This window comes from Cetorhinus maximus, chromosome 3, assembly GCF_964194155.1.
Source record: "Cetorhinus maximus chromosome 3, sCetMax3.hap1.1, whole genome shotgun sequence".
Lineage (NCBI taxonomy): Eukaryota > Metazoa > Chordata > Chondrichthyes > Lamniformes > Cetorhinidae > Cetorhinus > Cetorhinus maximus.
The window spans coordinates 97,433,246-97,456,529 of record NC_135881.1 but is presented as its reverse complement, the minus strand read 5'-3'; the positions used below and the strand labels follow the sequence as shown (position 1 = coordinate 97,456,529).

At 45.3% G+C, this 23,284-nt stretch overlaps 1 protein-coding gene across 1 annotated transcript in view; it reads right to left on the bottom strand.

Moving 5' to 3' along the window:
• The window catches only part of hepacam2 (HEPACAM family member 2), a 182,191-nt gene that overhangs the window by 43,093 nt on the left and 115,814 nt on the right, over positions 1-23,284 (bottom strand). The window contains exon 5 of the mRNA XM_078538751.1: positions 9,846-9,971. Within this exon, the coding sequence (XP_078394877.1) occupies positions 9,846-9,971 (126 nt within the window). The remainder of the gene's footprint in view (positions 1-9,845; positions 9,972-23,284) is intronic.

Sequence of the window (23,284 nt, the reverse complement as noted above, 5' to 3'; positions counted from 1 at the left end):
TGCCTTCAGCTATTTCTTGATATTACGTGGAGTGAATCAAATTGGCTGAAGACTGGCATCTGTGATACTGGTAACCTCTGGAGGAGGCCAAGGTGGATCATCCACTCGGCACTTCTGGCTGAAGATTGTAACAAATGCTTCAGCCTTATCTTTTGTGCTGATGTGCTGGGCTCCTCCATCGTTGAGGATGGGGATGTATGTTGAGCCTCCTCCTCCCTCAGTGAGTTGTTTAACTGTCCACCAGCGTTCACAACTGGATGTGGCAGGACCCCACTTTAAGCTCACACACTCAAACCCATCACACATTCACTGGCATCTCACTCACTGCCAGCTCAAGAGACATCACCACTCATTCTCTCACACACACCCTCACATCTCCATCTGGCCTCATCTCCTCTGGAGACTGCCTCCTCAGCCCTCACCATCTTGAGGCCACTTGCCCCCACATACACCCTGGGATACCCCCCTTCCCCAGCACAGCCCTCATCCTGCAGCCTCTTCCCATGCTTGAGGCCACTTCTCCCCCTTCCCCAAGCCCTAGCCCTGCAGCTGTTGAAAAGCCATCCCCGCCTTACAGCTGGTCTTGTAGGTAGAGACCTATCCATAAGCCCTCCTAAAGGTGATATGGTGCTGCCTGCGAAGCCTGGCGCTAATAACTGAAAGTGCTGCCTAAAGCAAGATAGGGAAACAAACATTGAAGTCCTGAACTAAGTGCAGCTCGCCAGGTGCACATCGCTTATATACAATTGTGAAACATGTCAGCGTGATGTGTCCGGATGATCCAGTGTGGGCAGATGATTCTGGTGAACTGAGCTTATAATGAGATGCCAAAGTATTGAACTTAGATTCCCGACATGTGATGACAGGGAACGCAACCCGCCATTGACAGGTAGAGCGGATGATCGCGAATTGGCTTCACCATAGCATGAAACCGATTTTTGGCCTTCTTGCCATATTATCCCCGCTCCTTATTCGCCATGACGTGCGATGCCAATAGGGCCAGAGAATTCCAGCCTATGTGTCATCAATATACAAGAGCCACTTGAAAAATGGCCATGATTGACCTGCATGATGCAGTGCTGGTGGCCACATCTCACTCATTTATGGAGTATAACCCCTTACAGTTCATGTGAGCTATTGTATTTTAGAAAAGGGCCTGGATAAGTACTTGAACTCTTGTAAAGTTAACTGCCCAGGTGTATGAGGCAGCCCTGTCATTCTGCTGTGACTGATAGTGGGAAGGAAGGTGGTAATTTTGTCACTCGCAAATATAGCATTTGGCCAATTTATGCGGCTATAGGCAGCAGATTGGCTTATCCTGCTGATTGTTCCTGTTCAGGCTTAGAAAGAACAAATATTGAAGGCCACAGTCACCTTGACAGCCATTGGCAGATGCCATCCCTAAGTAAAAGGTTGTCTGAATTCCTGCAGCAAGTAGCACAGCTCTACAAATGCCTCTCTGCTAAACCTCAGCCTCTGGAGTCATTGCTCTTCAGTCATTGCCAAGTTCTGCATCTAGGCCTGCAAAATGCAATGAGTGTCTAGCGATGAATCTAAACAGAAAACCACAGCCACCGCCTGACAACCAGGCGCCTGTTCATTCCCTTCTATTAAATCAAGGGCCAGGTGAGTACTCAAAGTAATCCCCGTTGTAATGCACCTTCTGTCAGCAGAATCTCAATGAAATAGCAATTCCCTTCAGAACCCTGACAGCCAAGAATCTCACACAGCTGCAGTGAAGAGCTCCTACTTGTGATGCATTAGAAGTGAAATCTGCTGTAATTCTCCCTCAATAGGTAATTGTGCTGGAAACCTAATGCTGCCTTGGGTACAGAGGTACACAACACTATATTTAAAATTTCCACCAGCAGCAATTTCTGAGTGCTCATCCAAGATAATTATAATTGTAATAGCAATTTCACCTTGTTGCAGTAAGCACAGCTTACAGTCCCTACGCAAAAGTAAAACTTGGAAATACTACTTAAAGCCCTTCACCAGCAAAGGTTTTAGGGAATACTGGTAATAGTGCAAAAGCAAAATACCATGCATGCTGAAAATCTCAAATAAGAATAGAAAACGCTGGGAATACTCGGCAGATCAGGCAGCACCTGTGGAGAGAGAAACAGAGTTAATGTTTCAGGCTGGGTTCCGATGAAAGGCCATCAACCTGTAACATTGGGATTTTACGTGGAGGTAATGTCGGGGTGAACCTGTCTCTGTTGGCACAGGAAGCTGCGACTGGATTTTATGGCCATCGGGCAGTTAACTGCCTGAGATCATAGCTTCAGCCCCCATGAGGGAGGATGTCCCACCTCCAAGAGCTACAGGTCAATCGGTCCCAGCACCACCACTGAGAGCAGTGACCACTGCTGGGACTGCAGACACTCCTTGACAAGAAGCCATGGATTGAGGCCAGACTGGAAGGTAAGTGGGGTGGTGTCATGAAGCTACTAATATATATATTATTGGAAAATACTTTTCTTTTAAAATAGAGGTTTAGCCTGTGGGTGAGTCTTAGTTGGATTAAAGCCAGCTAATCTGGGTGCTTTGATGTGTACTAGTTTTGATAAGTAAGAGAGAGAGTACATTTGCATTTTTTGAATAGAGCTTTCAAGAAGTGGGGTGAATTCTGGCACCTAGCAAGCAGAGACCAAGGAATATGTTTATATTGCTAATAAAATTGGTTTTATTTTAAATGAGGCTGGTGATTCAATGAGAATTTACATTCAATGGGTTGTGCTAGGTATAACGAGACAGCAGTTTTGCTTGAGAGAGCAGAAGCAACGTGAGATCAAAAGCAGCTGTCAGCCTCCAACTGTCTCCACAGAAACCAAAGTGAAAAGAGCCTCATTTTGAATTCGTAAGATGAAAATGCTTTGCCTATTGTCTGGTTAAGTCTATGGGTTGCTGTTGCCTTAATGAAGATTAGTTTGGGAATTTATTAGAAGTCATGATCGTAGTAATTTGTACCCATGTGTATATATTTTACTTGTGTAAATTAATAAAATGTTTCATTTAGCTTAATGTAAAAGCCCTCGAGAACCAGTGGTCTAATTCCTGAATTTAGAGTTGCATCTCAAACATAACACTTAAAATTATAGGTTATGACAGTTGTTTAAAGTTTCCCTCTGGGATTTTTAAATAATTCAGCTTTACCAACTGCATGGTCATAACAGGTGGCCTTGCCAGGACTAGCCAGGGAGGACCCAGCTGGGGGGGATGGTGGGGGGAACCTGATCAGGTAGTTAGGGGAGCGTGTTCAAGTGGGGTGTCCCTTTCTGTTCGGGTTCCCTCTGTTGGGCACAGGATGCCCAAACAGGTGGGATGCTCCTCCCCATCCCCCCTCCCCCCATGGAACCTGCAGCCAGGCCTCACCACGTGGTGTGAGCACATCCTGCTGATAGTAAAATAAAATTAATTGGCTACTTAAGGGTTATAATTGAGTCAAGAGCAGGTGAGCTGCCCAAGACCTGCACTGCTGCTCTTAAAATACCAGCAGAGGTGGGCACGGTCTCCCCCAGCCATCCCACCCGGTTTTACATCCTCCTGATACCAACTTGCTCCAGGGTGGGCGGGGGGGCGGGGAGCGTGGCAGGGCCAGGGAAGGTAAAAAATTCCAGCTGTTAAATTTATTTCTCTCTCCACAAATACTACGTGACCTACTGAGTCTTTCCAGAATTTTCTATTTTTATTCCTTGTATTGGTAATGCTTTTGTATTGAGTTTAAAGTCTGCTTTCACAGTAATGCTCAAACAAGGAGAATGTGCATTGGTGCTGAGGCCTTTGTCACCTTCAGGCTTGTTTTGCCTCAGTTTTCACTGTTAGTTTGGCTGGATTGGAAACACGTTTGCCTCTAAGTGTCAGAAGGTTGTGTGTTCAAGCGTCTAGTCCAAGACTTGAGCACAAAGTCTAGGCTTGAAAGTGTTATTTTTTAAACGTGATGTTGTACACTGTTTAGGTGGATTTTAAGAAAACCATGGTATTATTGGAAGATGATTGGAAGTTTCCCTAGATAACATTTTTCCCACAGCCAATGTCAAAAATCAGATCAGCTGAATATTTATCGTGTTTGCTGTTTGGGACATTGTTATGTGTTAATTGGATGCTGCCTTTGTATACAAAACAGTGATTACAACTCATAAAATACTTGGAGACATCCTGACAGCATGGTAGGTGTTTTATAATATAAAAATGCATCGGGGTTTTTGTAAATGGCTGCAATAAGGGTTAATTTCAGGAACCAGTATTCCCCCCCGCAATGACACCCAGAAGATTTTACAGACATCCCCGGTGGCCACCTGAAAGAGACGTTTGGCTACTTACATACGTGCTTGGCAGCCGCTTCAGGTCTCAATCCCGACCTGAAGCAATTTTATCCTTCCTGTTCACTTTCTAGCAAAACACTCAACTTACTGATCTCCCTAGCTGCATACTTCATTAACTACAAGTTATCCAAAAAACTCCGCAACCCGAATTTTATCCCAACTTACACACCATCCTCTCACACTTCTGGTCAATCTTGGTTATCAGCCCCAATGTATCAAATAAAAAAATATCCTCCACAGCCCTGTCACTCCCCTCTATCTGTGACCTCTCCAGACCTGCCAGCTCCTGCTCTTTCAACTCCAGCTTCCTTTTCATCATTCCTCTTGCTCCACAATTGGTTCCATATCAGGCCAAGTCTATCCTAAAATCTCGCCACCATTTTTAGTCTGCCATCTTCAAAACCCTTCTCAAAACTACCATTGGGATTCTCCAGCCCCAATGCAGTGGCTCCCACTGTGGTCAATGCAGAGAGCCTTTAAAAATTCCATTAACTTCAGTGAGGCCAGAAGGTCCCATCGGCAGGAGGGGCCAAAAGACCCCACCCCAGCTCTTTGACTGTGCCTTCAGCCATTCCCCTTCCCCCCCCCCGCACACATCTTTTTCCCATCATTGCTTGGTTGTAATTTCTGGAAAGGAAATTTGGTTTCATTAAAGATGCTATAAAAATGAAAGTTATTGTTATGGCAAGAGTTATACTTGGCTAATCACAACCTTTGGACCAAAGCTGTTCTAGGGGGAATAATAACGTTCTTAAAATTTTACGCCAAGAATTGCTGAATTGCTTTAGAACAGTTTTTCTGAAACTGGGTAATAGTATTTTGTGTAAAGAATGCATACCTTCAGTGTTCCAGAGTGCACTTGTGGTTTCTGTTGACTAGGAAGACCCGAGTAAAACCAAAAGCTAACAAGGAATTTTGTAGCTATCAGTACTTATAAGGCATTTGTCCAGTTAGCCACATATTTTATGTAATGGAGGCCCATGGAGTGATAAATTGCAAGACACACGCCAGTCAGTACTGGAAGGCTTCCACGAGTGGTCCGGCAGTGGAACCATTGTTTGAGCATACTAATAATCTGCTCCATGACGTCCTTGCTCACAGCATAGCTCTCATTGTAGGAGCACTATTTCTGTATGGTTGGGGGCAGAGGGGAGTCATCAGCTTTATGTAGAGCATGTAGCCCTCGTTACTGAAAACCTTCTACTTCGAAGTGGCAGCTCGAAAATGCCAGAAGTAGCACAAGATAAAAGCACTTATTAATGCTGCCAGGATGGTGGGCATTCACCAACATGGTGGCTGTGCGTGGTCACACATCAATTGTACATTATGGGAGTGGAACATTTGCAGTTTCCACAATGAGACATGGTGCCTGCTGAACCTGGAGTGAGCACACAATGATTCCTTGCACCACTGGGAAGCCCACTGTCCTGGCAAAGCCATGTGCTCACTCCTCCTGCTTCTCTCTGTTTAGAGCCAGTTTTCCTGGAGTACAGAGCCTCAGTGACCTCCCAGACGCAGAAATGAACAATGAACTGAGAAACGTTGATGATTTTGCCAGTCCCGGCATGGAAGTATCCTCCAGTGTAGAAATTGAACACCACACCTTAATGGCCACTGGCATCCTTACCACGCTGGGTGGCTTCATATCCAGTTCAGGGAGGTGGCACAGTTCAGTCACCAGACAACTGGTGAAGTAAAGCTACCATAGATAATGCTGCTAGCTGAGGTGCAGGTAAGAGATATGCTCTCTGAGGCTCCTACATGGTTAAGCCCTCTGTTGAGAGCCCTCGTCTTCCCCTGCTACGTGGCATTCTTCAGCCCAAGAACTAGAGCCCCCATGACTGAGAGCAAGATTTCTGCTCAAGAGTCTTTAAAATCAACTCCGGTCCTGGCAAAGGTCCAGCGCCACTCCCTTCTGAGTCAAATAACTTGTGTGCAGTCCTCCAATTACACAATGCACAGTACTTCCACTAACTCTGCAGCAGCAACTGAAAGTCATAAGCACCTCACTGGAGCAACATCACAATCTTCCCACTTCACGTGCTTCCAGCACACTCACAGGGCAGAATTTTGCCATTGGCAAGCAGGGGGCGGGGCCCGCTCACCGACACGTAAAATAATGCGAGATGATGATGGGCAGAACCCCTGACATCATCCCAGCCCATTTAAATTTTCAGGAAGGCGGGAGGACAGCAAAATCAGCTGCGGGCCCACCGACCTGTCAATAGCCAATTGATGCCATTGACAGGATCATTTAAACAATTAAAGGACCTGCCCATCCAACCTTAAGGTTGGTGGGCAGGCCAGGAACCCCAGCGGGAACTAGAAAAAACATGAAACCTCATCCACCAGCGGGATGAGGTTTCAAGCAGGGTTCTAAAAAGTTTAATAAAGTTTTACTGTAATTTATGAACATGTCCCATCTCATGTGACATTAGCTGGACATGTTAGGGAATTTATTTTCCTCTATTTTTAATTAATTAAAATTTTTAATTTTAATTTAATTAAGCGATCTCCCTGAGGCTGCACTTAGCTTTTGGGGAATTCATCCCCCTGCCTGCACAGGAAGCGCATAGCACTTCCCGCCAGACGTCACGCTGGGCGGGCCTTAATTGGCCCGCCCACGTAAAATGGCGGCGGGGCTTGCTTCTCCGGTGGGGATTGGCTCCCTGCCCACCGGAGATTGGGTCGGGCCCGCCCGCCCGCAAGGGAGAAAATTCTGCCCACGATGTTATGTTCCTTCTTTTGGGTTGCTTTGCTCGCAAACATGGTTGCACGCCTATCTACCAGTGAGTGAGTTGGCAAACAATATACTGCAGACGCAGAGACCGATATAAGGTGATGCACACGTTGGCCAGAATTTTCCCATCGGCGATTTGGGGGCAGGGCCCGCTTGCCGATGGGAAAATGACACGGGATGACGTCAGGAGGAACCCCCGACATCATCCCGGTCCCTTTAAATTTTCAGGAAGGCAGGCGGACAGCGAAATCTGCTGTCCGCCTGCCGACCTTTGAATGGCTAATTCAGACCATTGACAGGGTAATTAAAGTAAATAAAGGCCCTGTCCATCCAACCTTAAGGCTGGCGGGCAGGCCAGGAGCCCCAGCGGGCTTCTGATAATACATGAAACCTCATCCACTGGTGGGATGAGGTTTCATGTTCCTTTTTAAAAACCTTAATAAATGTAATGTGATATTTATTAACATGTCCCATCTCGTGTGACATTGTCACATGAGGGGGACATGTTAATAATATTTTTATTTCTCTATTTTTTTACTTTTGTACACTGTCAGTAATCTCCCTGAGACAGCACTTTCAGAGGGCACACTTTGACTTCCCCCCTGCACAGGAAGTGCATAGCGCTTCCTGTCGGGCAGGCCGCTGGACGGTCCTTAACTGGCCCGCCCACTCAAAATGGCAGCAGGCCCCGTTTCGGTGGCGGAGGTCGGCTGTCCGCCTGCCGCCGAGCCGGTGGGGCCCACACGCCCACCAAGGGCAAAATTCTGCCTGTTGTTTATTTACACAAGTAACAGAGCACTGATACAATGTGTGCTTCTCCAACCAGACCCTATTCTAAACTACTGATTAACATTGCATCCCGCGCAACACAGCAATTGGGTAACACAGTTACACAGTCAATCTGCTCACGTTCTATTAAAGGTGTATTGCACCTCAGATTACCACACACAAGATGCACTTTCGCCCTTCCTAACATGGCAATAAGTACGGATCATGCTGGAAGTTGACCTTAGCAAATTGTTGCCATCTTTTTCACCTCTGGGCTCCCGTAGCACTAAATTCCTGAATTTATTTTTTGTGAAGAATTTATCAAGCAGATTGAGTTTTATTTTAAAGTATTCATAGAATGTCATTGTATTTTATGATCACTTGTGCTTCTCAATTCACTGCAGGAGAGTGTATCACTTAACAAGGGCTCAAAACTCTACACATCCATTGTCTAATGATTCACTAGTGACTAGTTTTCTTGCAGAGAGGTAAGCAGAGTCACTTCAGGATCTAGTTGGCTTCAAGTTAAAATGTCTGGTGATAAGAGGCTGGAATAAAGTCAGTTCTCTGTGGTAAACTGGGTAATCCTGAGCTGGGTAAATTCACAATAATCCAATTTATTGCCACACAACCCAGCAAAGGTCATACATTATAACCAACAAATGGTGATCCCAGCAATCTGTAGCCATTTGCCTCACTGTAAACACCAAGGTCATTACCAAATCTTGAATACTTGAACACTAATGATGACTGGCCAGCCAGTTTGATTTATGTCACACTAGTGACTTGGATTCTTGTTACTTAATTTCACATAGCCCTGTGAGCTGATTTCTTAATAATTATAACACTAGCTACCCAGTGCTCCATGCAGTTTTAGTAGGTTAACTCCAACAGTATCTCTAAGCACTTCCGAGACTCTCTAAGTCTTGATTTTTGAGAATATTCGCCTAAGTTTTTTAGAATAAATTAAGTGAGGTTGGTCCCTATGAAACAGTGTGTGCGTTCCACAGCAGTTAAAGCAGTACTTGTGTGATATTCTCAATTGTTTGTTTTGGTGTTACTTAAGCATGGTGAAGGGTTTCAGAGCATATCAGACATTTGGTTGAACATTACAAAAAAAATTGCTTAATAGAAGCACAAAACATCCATGAATCTCAGAAGGAAAAACAGCTATGCAATACAATGTACTTCTTCAATGAAAGGCCAGCACTTTAATCTACATTGCACAGACCATGTTAGCAGTGGGCAGGCTAATTAGTCATACAAACTCCAAGTATTCAATGTATCTACCATAAAATATAAATTTTGTTTACAACATAAGCTGACTGGCCAATGGCCAACTGCCAACCATACAGGTTATAAATAGGTTGCAACCAGCCTTACAAATAGAAGTAATTACACATTGGACAGGAAATTTTTGAAAATCTGTCACTTCATTCTCTCCTCCCGCCTTGAAACCACTACCTTGTGTCAGTGTATGATACACAGTGTGCCAGCTGACCTTTAGTACCTAACTTAATTTCCCATTCTTTATGTTTAGGTCCAGACAATGACAAGCCATTTGACTATGGAGTGTATCATCGCCAAGCTTGATCTTGTTCTGACCCAACATACACTTTCCATCAAGAAGCATTGCACTCTGGTTGATTGTTTTTCTCCTACATGACTCCGAAGTACTTAAGTTAGTTATAATGCCAACTGCCACTCTAGGTGAAATCAGCTAAGGCTTCAGACACAGGCTTCTTCAATACCTGTGCACCTCAGTACCACACCAGGCAATACATATATTCACTAATGCAATAGAGAAGCTTTCAAAGTAAAAATGCTTTAAGCTTTTTTTAAAGCAGAGGAAACTCATTGCAAAACTTTAGTTAACATTATGAAGTAAATATGATGATAACAACTCTGGAAATATGAAAAATTATTTCCATTGTTTCCAGATGTCAAGTTGATGACAAAGTTTGGAATAAACACCACAAAACTGATCTTGATTTTAGTTGATAACAGCATACCTTTTCGAGGAAAATATCTTCTCAGAAGAAAGTAAAGCAGTATACAGACAATCAATGTTAGCGATAGCCCAACAATGATTCCCAACGAATGAAGAGAACTTTCTTTTTGTTTCTGTCTTTCTTGACCTGTTGAGGGAAATTGATAATTTAATCAAGACATTTGGCAAATCTACTATTGTCATTACAGTGCACAGTAATTATAAACATTCAATTAGGTCAGTGGAAATGATTAATGCTATTGCTACGATTGAACTGGAAGGATGACAGAGATTGAGGCAAAGGGAATATGTTTTCCATCCAATTTACATTGGTGAAACAATTATTTGTTTAGAGCTGCAGCAAATGTTAGATGTGAATTCAGAAATGGCTGAATACTGCTGCTTTCTAGCCACAATAGGATTTATTTTCCTTCTTTTGTTAATTTTATTGGAAAAGAAGGTGCAAGTACTAAACCCAATTTACATTTGCATCTTAAGTTAATTTTAGCAAAAAAAAAGTATGGTGGAAAGCATCACCCAAGTGGCTGAGGTTTCTCCTTTAATAACAGATATGAGGAGGCCTCTTTCTATATAATGAACTATCTCCCCATAATATTGCATTTAGCCAATTGGTAGTACAGAACTTGTGTATTGCCAAAAAAAAATACATTTTGTCAAAGCTTTCCATCTTGCACTCATCAGGACAATTACAAGAATACTAGTGTTCAGGGAAGCAACAACTTTATACTGTATGAGAGGACAGTGCTGATTGGTTGACAAGTGTACTCTGATTGGTAGAGGCATTGCCATGGAGAATGCCCCAGTTAATGATGACTGACAGTTAACTGCCAAGCATTATTTGAAATTTAAACCAGGCAGCTTGACTCTGATTGATCAAGGCATTGCCCTGAGGAATGAACCAGCGAATAGCCATCACTTATTTTTTTTTAGCTGAAACAGACGCAATGCTCTTTCTGTCTGCAAAGAAGAGGGCCCCTTGTATTAATATATGTAGTTTCCAGTACACACAAATGCACCACATTGCGAGCCTGACTGACAATCTTAAATCGGTTGTCAGCGTAATCTTTAGCACACTGAGGATTTGTCTAAAAGATTTGACAAGATGTCTTTTTTCAGCAATACTCAAATACTGCATTTCCAAGAACTGAATGTTCCCACAATCTTATTTGTATATCAGAAATTGCAAAGAAATCCTGACATTTTTCTATTTTCTTTAAAAGATGAATTCTCAAGTCTTAATCCATGACTGCTTTTTAATAAACTCACAAAATGTTGATTAGGAAGTATATTCTCATATGGAGTCATAATGGCACAGAAGGAGGCCAGTCTGTCCATTAAGCAGAGATAAAAACAAAAAGCTAAAAGCTACTGCGGATGCTGGAAATCCAAAACAAAAACAGAATTACCTGGAAAAACTCAGCAGGTCTGGCAGCATCGGTGGAGAAGAAATCAGTTAACGTTTCGAGCCTTCACAGCCCTTCGGCAGAACTGAAGCATAGTTAGGGGAAAGGAGAAATATAAGCTGGTTTAAGAGTTTAAGTTCAGAGACAGACAGATTAGAATGGGTGAGAGGAGCAGAGAAATTGAGACGGCTAATGTCATTCTCTCAGTTCCTTCGCCTCCGTCGCATCTGTTCTGATGACGCTACCTTCAAAAACAGCTCCTCTGACATGTCCTCCTTCTTCCTTAACCAAGGTTTTCCATCCATGGTCGTTGACAGGGCCCTCAACCGTGTCCGGCCCATATCCCGCGCATCCTCCCTCACGCCTTCTCCTCCTTCCCAGAAACATGATAGGGTCCCCCTTGTCCTCACTTATCACCCCACCAGCCTCCGCATTCAAAGGATCATCCTCCGCCATTTCCGCCAACTCCAGCATGATGCCACCACCAAACATATCTTCCCTTCACCCCCCCTGACGGCATTCCGTAGGGATCGTTCCCTCCAGGACACCCTGGTCCACTCCTCCATCACCCCCTACTCCTCAACCCCCACCTATGGCACCTCCCCATGCCCACGCAGAAGATGCAACACCTGCCCCTTCACTTCCTCTCTCCTCACCGTCCAAGGGCCCAAACACTCCTTTCAAGTGAAGCAGCATTTCACTTGCATTTCCCCTAACTTAGTCTACTGCATTCGTTGCTCCCAATGCGGTCTCCTCTACATTGGAGAGACCAAACGCAAACTGGGCGACCGTTTTGCAGAACACCTGCGGTCTGTCCGTAAGAAAGACCCAAACCTCCCTGTCGCTTGCCATTTTAACACTCCACCCTGTTCTCTTGCCCACATGTCTGTCCTTGGCTTGCTGCATTGTTCCAGTGAAGCCCAACGCAAACTGGAGGAACAGCACCTCATCTTCCGACTAGGCACTTTACAGCCTTCCGGCTGAATATTGAATTCAACAACTTTAGATCTTAAACTCCCACCCCCCCCTTTTTTTTCAATAATTTATATAGATTCTTCTTTCCCCACCTATTTCCATTATTTTTAAATCTAAAACTAAAACCTTGTTAGTCTTTTCCACCCCACCCCCACTAGAGCTATACTTTGAGTGTCCTGTCTTCCATTCTTAATTAGCACTTTTCTTAGACAAATATCACCACCTTCAACACCTCTTTGATTCTTTTGTCTGTGACATCTTTTGATTATCCGCTCCTATCACTGCTTATCTCCACAATCACCACACTCTCAACTTCTCTCTTCCCCCGCCCCCCGCCCCACCCCCCCCTCCACCTCCCCCCCACCCCATCTTAAACCAGCTTATATTTCTCCTTTCCCCTAACTATGCTTCAGTTCTGCCGAAGGGCCGTGAAGGCTCGAAACGTTAACTGATTTCTTCTCCACCGATGCTGCCAGACCTGCTGAGTTTTTCCAGGTAATTCTGTTTTTGTTTTGTCCATTAAGCAGTATGGTTTTAGAGACTTAAAAGATAGAATTGGAGTACATCCACCAATTTCAACACAGGTGCTATGGGCTTGAATAGCCTTCTTCAGTAGCGGTTGAAACATTTATGCCTATGCTCCTGCTGTATGCATGGGGTGACAGAGCTGAAAATTCCCTTTTTTCTAAAATTAACTTATGGTGGAAAGCATCACCCAAGTGGCTGAAATTTCTCTTTTAATAACGGATATGAGGAGGCCTTTTTCTATATAAGAAACTATCTTCCCATAATATTGCATTTAGCTGTGTGATAATACAGAACTTGAGTATTGCCGAAAAAATACATTTTGCCAATGGACTAGTGTTATGATTAATGGACAGTCATAATTCTAATTGGCATCAGCCAAATAGTCAACTGTTGGGTTCCAACTCTCTCTGGTTGAAAGGTGTATTGCAATTGAGCCAATCGATTGCTGAACTGGCCCAGGATTCAATGCAGAATTCAGAGTAATACTTACCCAAAAAAAAGGCTGACAATTAACAAGTCTAGTAACATTCTGTGCTTGTGAGTTTTACACCAAATAGTAATGTTGATAAAGATTAGGGGCAGGATTTTTCAGTTGGCGTGTGGGGGCGGGCCCGACACATAAAATGAAGCCCGATGACGTTGGGCGTGCGTCCCGACGTCATCGCTCTGAGTAGCAATGCTTTGTTCAGCGGGCGTGCGCCAGAGTCGGCTGCATGCCCGCCGATATGTAAACGGCCTATTAAGGCCATTAAGGATCTAATTAAGGTTATTGTAAATGTTCCCGTCCAACCTTAAGGTTGGCAGGCAGGCAAAAAGGAGTTTTTTTAGGAAACCTCACTCACGAGCACGATGAGGTTTCCTGAAGATTTTATTGAATAAATAAAAACTTATTTGTAAATATAAAAACATGTCCCATCTCATGTGACACAGTCACATGAGGGGGCATGTTTAAATAAATTTTTAAACCTTTTATTTCATAATTTCATAATTGTAAACAGGTCTCGCCCTAAAAGCTGATCCTCAAAATTGAGACATGTTGCATTTCATCCCATCAGATTAACAATAATGTGAATTTTCATTGCCTATCAATAAACAAACTATATTGAGCAAATCTGTGTTATGCATTCACCATTTTTATTAATACCTTATAACAGTTAACAGTTTTTATGAGTTGTAGGTTAAGATTCACTGCAGTAGTTATTGTTTGCACATTATTTTCCCCTGGATTCATTAGCATTGTACCATTTAGTACATTCAAGAGAGGACTTTAACTGCAACCTAATATATGTAGGTACATTAAAAAGACATACAGATTTGGCTAGATGTGAATCCATCCTGTTGCCAGGTCAAGAGATGCTCATTTAAAAACTAAGCAGCTTTTGGGCAATTAGATCTATTTTTATTTCCAGTTACCTTACAGTCACACTGATTATTTCGTCCAGAGCTCTTTAGTTCAGTTTTAAGCTGAGTGGTTGCAGCATTATTAAGTAAAGCAGATATCACTATGGCGATCCCGGCTGCACTGATTGCAGAGAAACATTACCAACAATGAGCACCTGCTGTCTCTATTTACTTTTACAATACACCTGCCCTGCAACACGACACCTCAATGAAAGCATAATGTAAAGGTGTGAAAAGTGCAGCCTATTCATCGCTGGCAGTCAGTTTATATATTCCAATTCTGCTGAATATTGGCACAATAATGAGATCCCGATGAGCCGGCAATATTGTTTCTTGCAATTGTTTCTCTTAGATAAATTTTTGGTTGAGGACTAACTGAAATAATCAGTAGCCAAGTCCAGTGAACCTGCTGCAAGAATTCAAAACAAGGTCATTTTCATTGTCATGTGCAGTGGATGCACAATGTGGAATGCTGCTCAGTTACCAGGAAATAAACCATATCCCAATCCTCTCTATTTTTATATATATACGTTCCTAAAGGCAAAATGAGTTTGCACATAAGGGTGACTGAGTAATGAAGTTAAGGGAGACCTCAGGTCACAGCCTGAATCTTAGCCAGGTGTTGATAATCATGGGGAGAATACTCCCCATGTCGGGTGGGCCGTGCGAGAGTGGGAGCGGGCGGGCGCGCACCTGATTGCTGCCTACGGCCAGGTCCGCGCCGCCATTTTACTCAGGTGGGCCAATTAAGGCACGCCCAGGGTAGTTCACGACTCCTGTGCAAAGCGGGAGTGGGCGGGCGGTGGAGGGTGTGCTCAGACTGCCAGGTCCAATGGCGAACCGGCAGCCTGTATAAATGAAGGCCTGGTAGCCTTGGAAAGGCTGCTCACAAAGGTTGGGAGAAGGGCTCAGCAGAGGGGCAATGGAGGTGATGCAAGTCCGGAGGGTAGGCCATCGGGGCAGGCCAGGCCGGAGCATAGGCCATGAGTACCATGTTGGCTCAAGTCACTTAATGCAGCTGTCACCCTTTCCCCATACCACCACCCACCGTCCCCCCTGGCAACTCTGTGTACAGTAACGGCATTGAATCCCTCAGGGTATGTATCCCTCGCTGGGTGTGACAGCAGAGATTGCCCATGCTCAGTTCACCCTGAGAGGGTTGAGCTAGGATGGGTTCTGCCTCCGCAGCATGTGTGACACTGACACCCAGAGTGTAGAATGGGGGTGAAAGTCAAGGTTCTGCACCTAGGCAGAGTGCTGGAACTGGGAAACATGTCAAAGTCAAGGTGCTAACATGCTGGGAGGGGAGCTTCCAGTTGGCAGGGCACCAATCCATCTGCTGGTCTTTGTGCTCCACATGCTTGTGCCTCCTTGCTTAGCAAAGTGACACCTTGTAGTGCCAGATGTGAAGGAGGCAGCATTTGGCCAATGGGGAGAGGGGGTCAGCCCTGGCTTGTTTGGTGAGTGTGCGGCAGCTGCGAGGTGATGAAGAACTGGAGTCCTGCAATGTCCCACTCTGGCTGGGTTGGCAGGGATATGATGGGAATCCAGGTGCAGGCTGGACTAATCAATGCTCCTCTCTCCTTTTCAGGAGAAGACTGTACACAATGCATCGGAACGAATGCGGACTGGTGGAGGGCAGGCACAGTTGGTCATCCTAACTGCTTATGAGCAGCAGGCCTTGGATCTGGTCATGCTCACAGGTCCACCGGTGGCGGTGAGGCTGGGGTGCCACGGGGAGGTATGTTTGCCGAGCACTGAGGTCACCATGCGTGTTCCAGAAGCCATGGCACTGCTGAATGCTCAGTGATTGAAGTTTGCAACATGGGTTTACCATTGATTATGGAAGGATGAGTGCATAATGATCTGGGGGAGCGGCATGCAAGTTAACATTGTCTGCACTGTAACTAATCAAATGTCCTTTTTCTCCTTTTCAGCATCACTGGAGCAGAGCCGGGAGGAGGAGAGAAGAGACAGAGGACCCGTCTCTCACCCCTGAAGCCCCCAAGCAAATGCACTCACCAACATCACACCACCTTTGCCAGGTAGGCACCAGCACAGATACTAGCACCTCAGTAGGAATTTGATCATCGGCTAGTGTCCTGGGGCACGATGGTGAGGGCACTTCACACTTGCTTGAGATGCGGGCAGAGATGGAGGGTGCCCAGGGTACCGCCAGTTGGAAGACTGCTGGGTACCAGGCACATGCTCAGTCGGTGGCTGATGATGTGCCTCTGGAGTCGCCCGTGAGGCAGCCAACGCTGGAAGTGCCGCAGGGTATGCGGGACGATCTGGCGGAGATACAGGAGGTTATGCATGGCATGGTGCCCATATTTGAGAAGTCCATGTGAAGCATGACCGTTGCAATGAGCCTCATGGCCAAGCGCCATGCTTCCTCCATGGAGAGAGTGGCGACTCTCGTGGAGAAGCTCCTCCAGGACACTAATCAGGGGTTACATTCGGAGCTGCAAGCCTTCACAGCGGCATTTGCCTCAGCTAGTCAGTGCCAGTGTGGGGGATGGTTTGGGCTTCAAGTGTCCCAGATCGGTGCTCATCCATCTACGGTGAGCAGGGAGGTCCGAACCGACCTCGCGTCGGCGCAGCAGCTGCCTGTCAACTCTGCGGGCTCCTCCCCGGGCACTCTGGATGAGGGCAGCAGCTCCTCTGTCCCTCTGCCAGTGACCGTGGCATCCAATGAGGCTGTGGCGACTGGGGAGAAGCCAGCTGTGGAACTGGCTGCTCCCTCCTGGGCGGGGCCATCAAAATCTCCGGGGGCCAGAGGACGTCCTCCAAGGTCATCGAGACCAACAGGTCAGCACAGTAAGCAGGCTGTCTCAGATGCCAGTGCCAGCGAGGGGACAGCACCTAGACGTAGCATCCGTAAGTGTAAATTTAAGGCACCTTAGGCACACCATGGGTTTCTCACTGGTGCTTTTAGGTTGACCCATAGTACTTTGTGGAAGACTTGGTGTGATGTGCAACACCTTTTTTGTTTTGCTTTATGAAGTTACATTTTTTTTATTCATTCACGGGATGTGGGCTTCGCTGGCTGGGCCAGCATTTATTGCCCATCCCTAATTGCCCTTAAGAAGGTGATGGTGAGCTGCCTTCTTGAACCACTGCAGCCCATGCTACACCCACAATGCTGTTAGGAAGGGAGTTCCAGGATTTTGACCCAGCATTTGATATTTGTTCACTCAATAAATTTTGACATGTTGCCATGCCTCAGGGTGATTCCTTACTTCTGCATATATACGGGAAGTCAAAATGTTATGGGTGAGTTGTTTGACATTGAACTTTATTGACAAGGGCCTTAGTTAATGTTAGTATCCAGTTGATTTAGCACTCAGGTATCGAGTGTGGAGCCTGCAGCCCTGGCGTGTGTTGAAGGTCCATCTGTGGTGGGCTAGCTGAATGTTCATTGGATTAAAGCCTCCCGGGTGTCCCTGCCTCCCTGGAGTATGCCCGGGTCAGCGTCTACCCACTCAGCATTTCTCTGTGTGTGCTCATCCTCGGGCTCACTGCAGGACTTATCGTGTGCATCCGGAGCAACTGCGTCTACGTCTTCCTCGTCCACTGCGTTCCCAATTTCCAGCGCCAGATTGTGGAGAGCACAGCATGCAACCACTATCAGCAACATACGATCTGGGGGGGTATTGGAGTGCGCCCCCTGAGCAGCCCAGACATCGGAAGGGCATCTTGAGAAGATAGATGGTTCTCTCCACTGCAGCCCTTGTGGAGATGTGGCTCCCATTGTACCGCTGCTCAGCCTCTGTTTTCGGATGCCGGAGAGGTGTCATGAGCCACCTTCTGAGGTGATAGCCCTGGTTACCCAGCAGCCATCCATCCAGCCGGGCTGGAGTGCTGAAGAGCCCTGGCACCTGGGAGTGTCTGAGGATGTAGGCGTCGTGGGAGCTGCCTGGGTACCTTGCACAGACTTTCAGAATCACCATCCTGTGATCACACACTATCTGCACGTTCACGGAGTGGAAGCCCTTCCTGTTGACAAAGGCACCGGGATCACCTGCTGGCGCCTTGATGGCCACGTGTACAGTCTATTGCACACTGGATGCGGGGGAAGCCAGCAATCACCGCGAAGCCTCTGGCTCGCTGTGTCTGACTGGCATCGTTCCAGCGGTGGCGGATGAAAGTCAATGCACACCTGAATAGAGTGTCTGTCACCTGCTTGACACAAGTGTGGACAGCTGATTGGGAGACACCGCAGACCCCTGGAAAGAGCAGGAGGCATAGAAGTTGAGGGTAGCTGTGACCTTTAGAGCCACTGGCATGGGGTGCCCACCCATGCAGTTTGCAGAGATCTCAGGGCCTATCATCTGACAGGTGAAGGTGACTGTCTCCCTTGAGAGATGGAGCCTCCTTCGGCACTGGACCTCAGACATATTGAGGTAGCTGCTTCGCCGCCTGTATACCCCTGCAGCAGGATAGTGGCGTCTTCTGTGGCCCCTTCCACCTTGCACTTCCTGTTGGCCCTGCGCCCTTTGTGCCTGCGCCTCTCCTCCCAAAGGTGGCTTCCCTGGAGGCTGAATGTGGATTCCTGGCCTCCTCCCCCTTCTGGCCCTCTCTTCCTCCTCAGAGGAGGTTCCTCCAGTGGCGATCACAACTCCCATTCCCAGGTTAAGGGAAGGCTTCCTGAAAGCTTCAGGCCCAGAAATTATTTTTACTGTAGAATCCTGACCAAGGCTTTTACTCCTGTCGTAGCAGCTGGTATGAATTTTGAAGCCTTTCTAATCACACAGGCAAGTATAAGTTACACTTAAATACCGCAAACATCACAGTCATGACCCCACTCACCCCTCTTATCCCGCCCGTGGATGAGGTTTATACAAATGTTTCCTACGTGCCTGCCCATTGTGCCCGTACGACAACCCGAAGATCACACGGGCTGCGAAAAATCAAAACCAATTGCTGCCTCAAGGACCTTAACTGGCCCGTTAATTGATGGCGGGCGTGCATCCGAACTTATAGCGTGCCCACCTTCCCAAATAGTGCGATGGCGTGCGGTAACGTCAGGACGCACGCCCAATGTCACCGTGCATCAAATGGGAACATTTTGTCCAATGTTATAGTTAACCTTCATTACTGGATGAAAAAGGCAGAAATTTCTCTTCTGGGTATTATTCAGTGTTGGTAGTTTTGAAAGGCAGGATCAGACACAGCTGTGATGCAGTTGTTAACATTTTGATATGAATCCTGTGCTATCACAACACTTCACTAGGTATGTTGCAATATGGTATATGTCATTCCATTCCCATCTTTTCATACTTAGACTCAGCACTCAATATGAATCCAGTCAGATTTTATTTTTTCTTATTCATTCTGGGGTTGTGGGCATTGTTGGAAAAGTCAGTGTTTATTGCCCAACCCTATATGCCCTTGGGTAGGTCTTGGTAAGCCTTCTTCTTGAACAGCTGCCATCCAGTGCTATTAGGGATAGAATTCCAGGATTATGATCCAGTGACAGTGAAGGAATGGTGATATAGATTCAAGCCAGAGTAGTGTATGACTTGGAGGGTACTTGCAGGTGGTGGTGCATGCATCTGCTGCCCTTGTTCTTCTAGGTGGTAGAGGTCGCATGTTTGGAAGGTGCGGCCAAAGGAGCCTTGACTATTTGCTGCAGGACATCTTGGTAAGTGGTACACACTGCTGCCTCTATGCACTGATGTTGGCAAGTGAGGGGCTGAGCAAGTGGGCTGCTTTGTCTTGGATAGTGTCAATCCTCCTGCCTGTTGTTGGAACTGCACTCACCCAGGCAAGCCGAGAGTATTCCATCACACTCCTGTCTTGTGCCTTGTAGATGGTGGACAGACTTTGGCGAGCCAGGAGGTGAGCAACCCACTGACATATTCCTAGCCTCTGACTTGCTCTTCTAGCCACAGTCAATGGCACCTGTCCAGTTAAGTTTCTGGTCAATGGTAACATCCAGGATGTTGATGGTGGGTGATTCAGCAATGGCAATGCCATTAAACATCAAGAGGAGATGGTTAGATTATTTACTGGTGGAGACAGCCATTGCCTGGCATTTGCATCGTGTGAATATCACTTGCCATTTATCAGCCCAAGCCTGAATGTATTAGACACGATGGATGCAGGTGCAGATTGCTTCATTATCCAAGGAGTTGCTAATGGTACTGGACATTGTGCAATCATCAGCGAAAATCCCCACTTGTGACCTTATGATAGAGGGAAGGTCATTGATGAAGCAGCTGAAGATGGTTGGGCCCAGGACATTGTCCATCTTTCTTTGTGCTAGGTATGACAACAGCTTGTTCAAAGTTTTACCCCTGATTTTGCAGGGCTCCTTGATTTCACACTTGGCCAAGCACTGTCCTGATGTCAAGGGCAGTCACTATGTTTGGAATTCAGTCCTTTTGTCAATGTTTGGACCAAGGTTGTAATAAGGTCTGGAACCAAGTGGCCGTGATAGAACCCAAACTAAGCATCAGTAAGCAGCTGATTAAGTGCCATTTGACAGCACTGTGGACAACGTCTTCCATCACTTTGCCGACGATCGAGTGTAGACTGATGGGGCAGTAATTGGCTGGATTGGATTTGTCCTGCTTTTTGCAGACAGGACATATCTGGACAATTTGAATATTTATCACAAGCAGTGGCTCTTCTACACCCTCCTCATATACCTCTGGGGTGCTATTTTTACCGCATTCTATAAATTCTGAAAAAAACTAATTAAGAATCCTCACAATTCCATTAATTAGAAGTGCAAAATGGCCCTTTCATTGATATCACTGATGAGTGCTGCGCAGGCCTCCCAAGAAAAAAGCTGCAGTCTGTGGCACTGCCTGCCCAGATGTATCGACTTAAGTCTGCATAGTGCTGCTAGAAGTGATGCTACACAAACAAATTTCTCTCCCCACCCCCTAAGTATTTCACAATCCTCTTAGTCTTCCTAATTGTTTTTCCTTTCCTTTTCATAGCTGTCACATTCTGGTATTATTCCATCATATTTATAAGTGCTTCTTTTTAATTTTTTTTGCACTAACCTCCCTATGTATCCAAATATCCCAAACACCCTTTTTATTCTTAGAATATATTTTGTTTATACTTTACCCATCTTGTGTTTAATTATCTGTACTGCAGGTTCTTTATTCAACCTGCTAATTTTGCAGCTTACCACCACAGAGAAAGTATTTAAGTATCCAATTCATCTTTATCATTAACTATGCTTTGATTTGTTAGTTTGCAGTATGAATCTGATTAGGTAATGGTCACGATTTCCAAGAAAGGAGAGAAAAGGGAAAGAGAAGAAGGATTGCATTTCTATAGTGCTTTTCACAACCACAGGACATCCCAAAGTGCTTTAGAGCCAATGAAGTGCTTTTGAAGTGTAGCTCATGTGGTAATGTCAGAAACACAGCAGCCAAGTTGCACACAGCAAGTTCCCACAAACAGCAAAGTGATAATGATCAGATAATCTAATTTAGTGATGATGATTGCCGGATAAATATTGGTCAGGACAAGAGGAATAACTCCCTGCTCTTCAAAATAGGGCAACGGAATCTTTTACATCCATCTGAGAGGGTAGACAGGGCCTTAATTTAACATGCCATCTGAAAGTGGGCCGCTCCGACAGCACTCAGTTTGTTTACTTTTTCTGCTTCCTTACATCTAAAGATACCAATGCTCATATTTCAAATTTAAACTCAAACGAAAATTGAAGAGGAGGGGACTTGGGCCACATAAGTATGATAAAAAATAAGACAGAAACTAAGAAAATAAGGAAAGTCAAATGGGGCATAAGGAAAGCAAATAAAAAGAATAAAGTATTCTACAAATATATCAGAAAAAAGGGAAATGATAAATATGAGATAGTGGAGGATAAATGGAAAATGATGGAGATACTTAAAAAGTACTTATTTGCAGTATTTACAATATTGGAGCGCCATTCATTCATCTCATCATATTCCTATTGATCCAGATACATTAGAGGATGGCTGCTAAAGGACATGGGATACCCCTCCACAACTGGCTGCTGATAGCCCTCCACAAATCTAATATTCCTGAACAAACAGGTACAATGGGTTCCATGGGATCACCAGGAACATAATTGGCCAAAGTGAACTGAATGTCAGTACACCTTGTTAAATCAGGGTTAAGTTACAATATGGTCCAGACAAAGTGGTCTGCATCATTGTAGATTGCTGAATTCTGCACAGCCTTGGCAATGCAAAGAATACTTGGGTAGGAGGAAGCAGAGCAACCAGGCATCATCAGACAAGGAAGGTATGGAAGAGCCACAAGAAGATGGGCTATCAGAATGCATTGCAGCTAGACATCCAGGGAACTACTGATCCAGCAATACCTTCGGTGATCGCTTCAGTCCCTTACTTGAAGGGTCACAGCAGTCCCATAACAACAACATTTTTTCTTACCATTTTGCCAGTCCCTTGATTCTGCATTTAAGAACATCAATATCATTCAGTCAACTTCAATGTCTATGACTTTCTAACAATGCATACTAAGATATTATTGAGAAGAAACTATGAGCTAGGTGTGAACCCAATTGTCACAAACACGGGTAGTTGCAACTCAAAATTAATAAGCAAAGCATCCCACGTTAAATTGAATCAGTGCTCTCTGCCTTCACTTGCCGTGGTTGATTTTCCCATTTGAGGGACACTCAAGTAAATTGCAATGTGCTCTTTTAAATCAGCAAAACTAGTAAAGATGAGGGATCAAGTGCAGGTCTTCTGTTTAATTCAATACCATACCACAAGATGTATTTATCCACTGAACATTGAGAGATGTATGCAAAGGAGATGTATGCAAATGATTCTGGTTTTGAAATACAAATTTATAAGTATCTAAATTCACCTAAATTAGTTCAATCCCATGGTGAAGGATGCTTGAATAAAATGAAGCATTGGATTTAATGACATCCATTCTGTTTTAGCCTTGATTTTTTTTATTCATTCATGGGATGTGGGCTTCGTTGGCTGGGCCAGCATTTATTGTCCATCCCTAGTTGCCCTTGTGGTTGTGAGCTGCCTTCTTGAACCGCTGCAGTCCATATGCTGTAGGTATGCCCACAGTGCTGTTAGGGAGGGAGTTCCAGGATTTTGACCCAGCGACAGGAACGGCAATATATTTCCAAGTC